A 1,372-nucleotide genomic window follows, 5' to 3' on the forward strand; every position below is an offset into this window, starting at 1 on the left:
AAAAGTAAAATGGTAGCTGGTAATAAAAATCAGGATTTTTTTGTAGTGAGATATTTTCTTTGCAATATATGCTTATCTTACTCTCCTATGTTTTTGTTTATACAGATAAACATGATGCTGGCAAACCTGTACAAAAAGGCTGGACAGGAGCGCCCTTCAGTCACCAGCTATAAGGAAGTGCTGAGGCAGTGCCCATTAGCACTTGATGCCATTCTAGGTATAGATCACTTTCTGCCTGTTTTCATGGCGTGTTTAGTGAGATAATAGTTCTTAGTCTTGCCTATACATTAGAATAGCTTTATTTTTTAAAAGTTCCCTCCAGAAAGTGATTCAATAGGATTCATTGTCACATATTCGATCAAGAAATATGAAATTATGGTCTTTCTATCATGTGCATCTTGTGCTTAGAATAGGGACAGGGTTGCCTTGTAACCTAGAGAAAGTGTAGCCCACTGCTTCTTGCACTGTGGAAGAGGAATGCTGTGCATCACCTTCCTTCTCCTCCTTTCTTTTGGATTAGGTTTGCTGTCCCTTTCTGTAAAAGGTGCAGAGGTGGCATCAATGACAATGAACGTGATCCAGACAGTGCCTAACTTGGACTGGCTTTCTGTGTGGATCAAAGCATATGCTTTTGTGCACACTGGTGACAACTCAAGAGCAATCAATACCATCTGGTGAGAGCTACAAAGTTAATTCAGTGTTCTTGAGGTCCTTTCCTTGTCTGGAGGTCTGATGTATCTAAATTGGCAAAACAGAAAAATTATAAGCTTACCTTTTGGTGTTGTCTCTGGGCTGTGTTAGTCTTTTAATGTACTGAACAGTTTGAAATGTAATAATCTGGGGACCTGTAAAGATATAAACTGGGACTGAATTCAGCTCAGTACTTGCAGAGGTAGTAACCCTGGCAAAACAGACTACATGCATGAACCTGGGAAGAAAATCTTTTTGGACTCCCCAGAGTCATAGTTTATTGCAGCAGCTGGCCTGGGTTGCCTTCTTAGGACTGAGATTTTCTTTCTATTCAGATAAAGCCCAAGAAGCTGAGGTTTGTGTTATATAGAGTCATCCAGCTGAGTAATAAGTAGCTGTCATGAATGACATTGTGAGCGACATTACCTTTTACACCATGTATGTATATGTTGTCCTCTGAAAAACTGCAACTAGAAAGTTCTTTGTAGTGAAACATTTCTGCTTTATTCTGTATATTTCCTCTCCTACCCTATATAACTTTATTTATTTATGTATTTTTTGGCAGCTGGCTGGTGCAGGGATTGGAACCCTGAACCTTGGTGTTATCAGTACCATGCTCTGACCAACTGAGCTAACCGGCCAGCCCTATATCACTTTTTTTAAATTATGAGCTTACAGTAAG

At 39.6% G+C, this 1,372-nt stretch overlaps 1 protein-coding gene across 3 annotated transcripts in view; it reads left to right on the top strand.

The window, feature by feature from the left end:
• ANAPC7 (anaphase promoting complex subunit 7) overlaps positions 1-1,372 on the top strand; it is a 24,728-nt gene that overhangs the window by 12,403 nt on the left and 10,953 nt on the right. For all 3 annotated transcript variants that reach the window (XM_008570446.1, XM_008570447.1, XM_008570448.1), the window contains exons 4-5: positions 106-217; positions 521-674. In XM_008570446.1, coding sequence (XP_008568668.1) covers positions 106-217; positions 521-674 — 266 coding nt within the window. The remainder of the gene's footprint in view (positions 1-105; positions 218-520; positions 675-1,372) is intronic.

Source organism: Galeopterus variegatus, unplaced genomic scaffold (genome assembly GCF_000696425.1).
Source record: "Galeopterus variegatus unplaced genomic scaffold, G_variegatus-3.0.2 Scaffold604, whole genome shotgun sequence".
Lineage (NCBI taxonomy): Eukaryota > Metazoa > Chordata > Mammalia > Dermoptera > Cynocephalidae > Galeopterus > Galeopterus variegatus.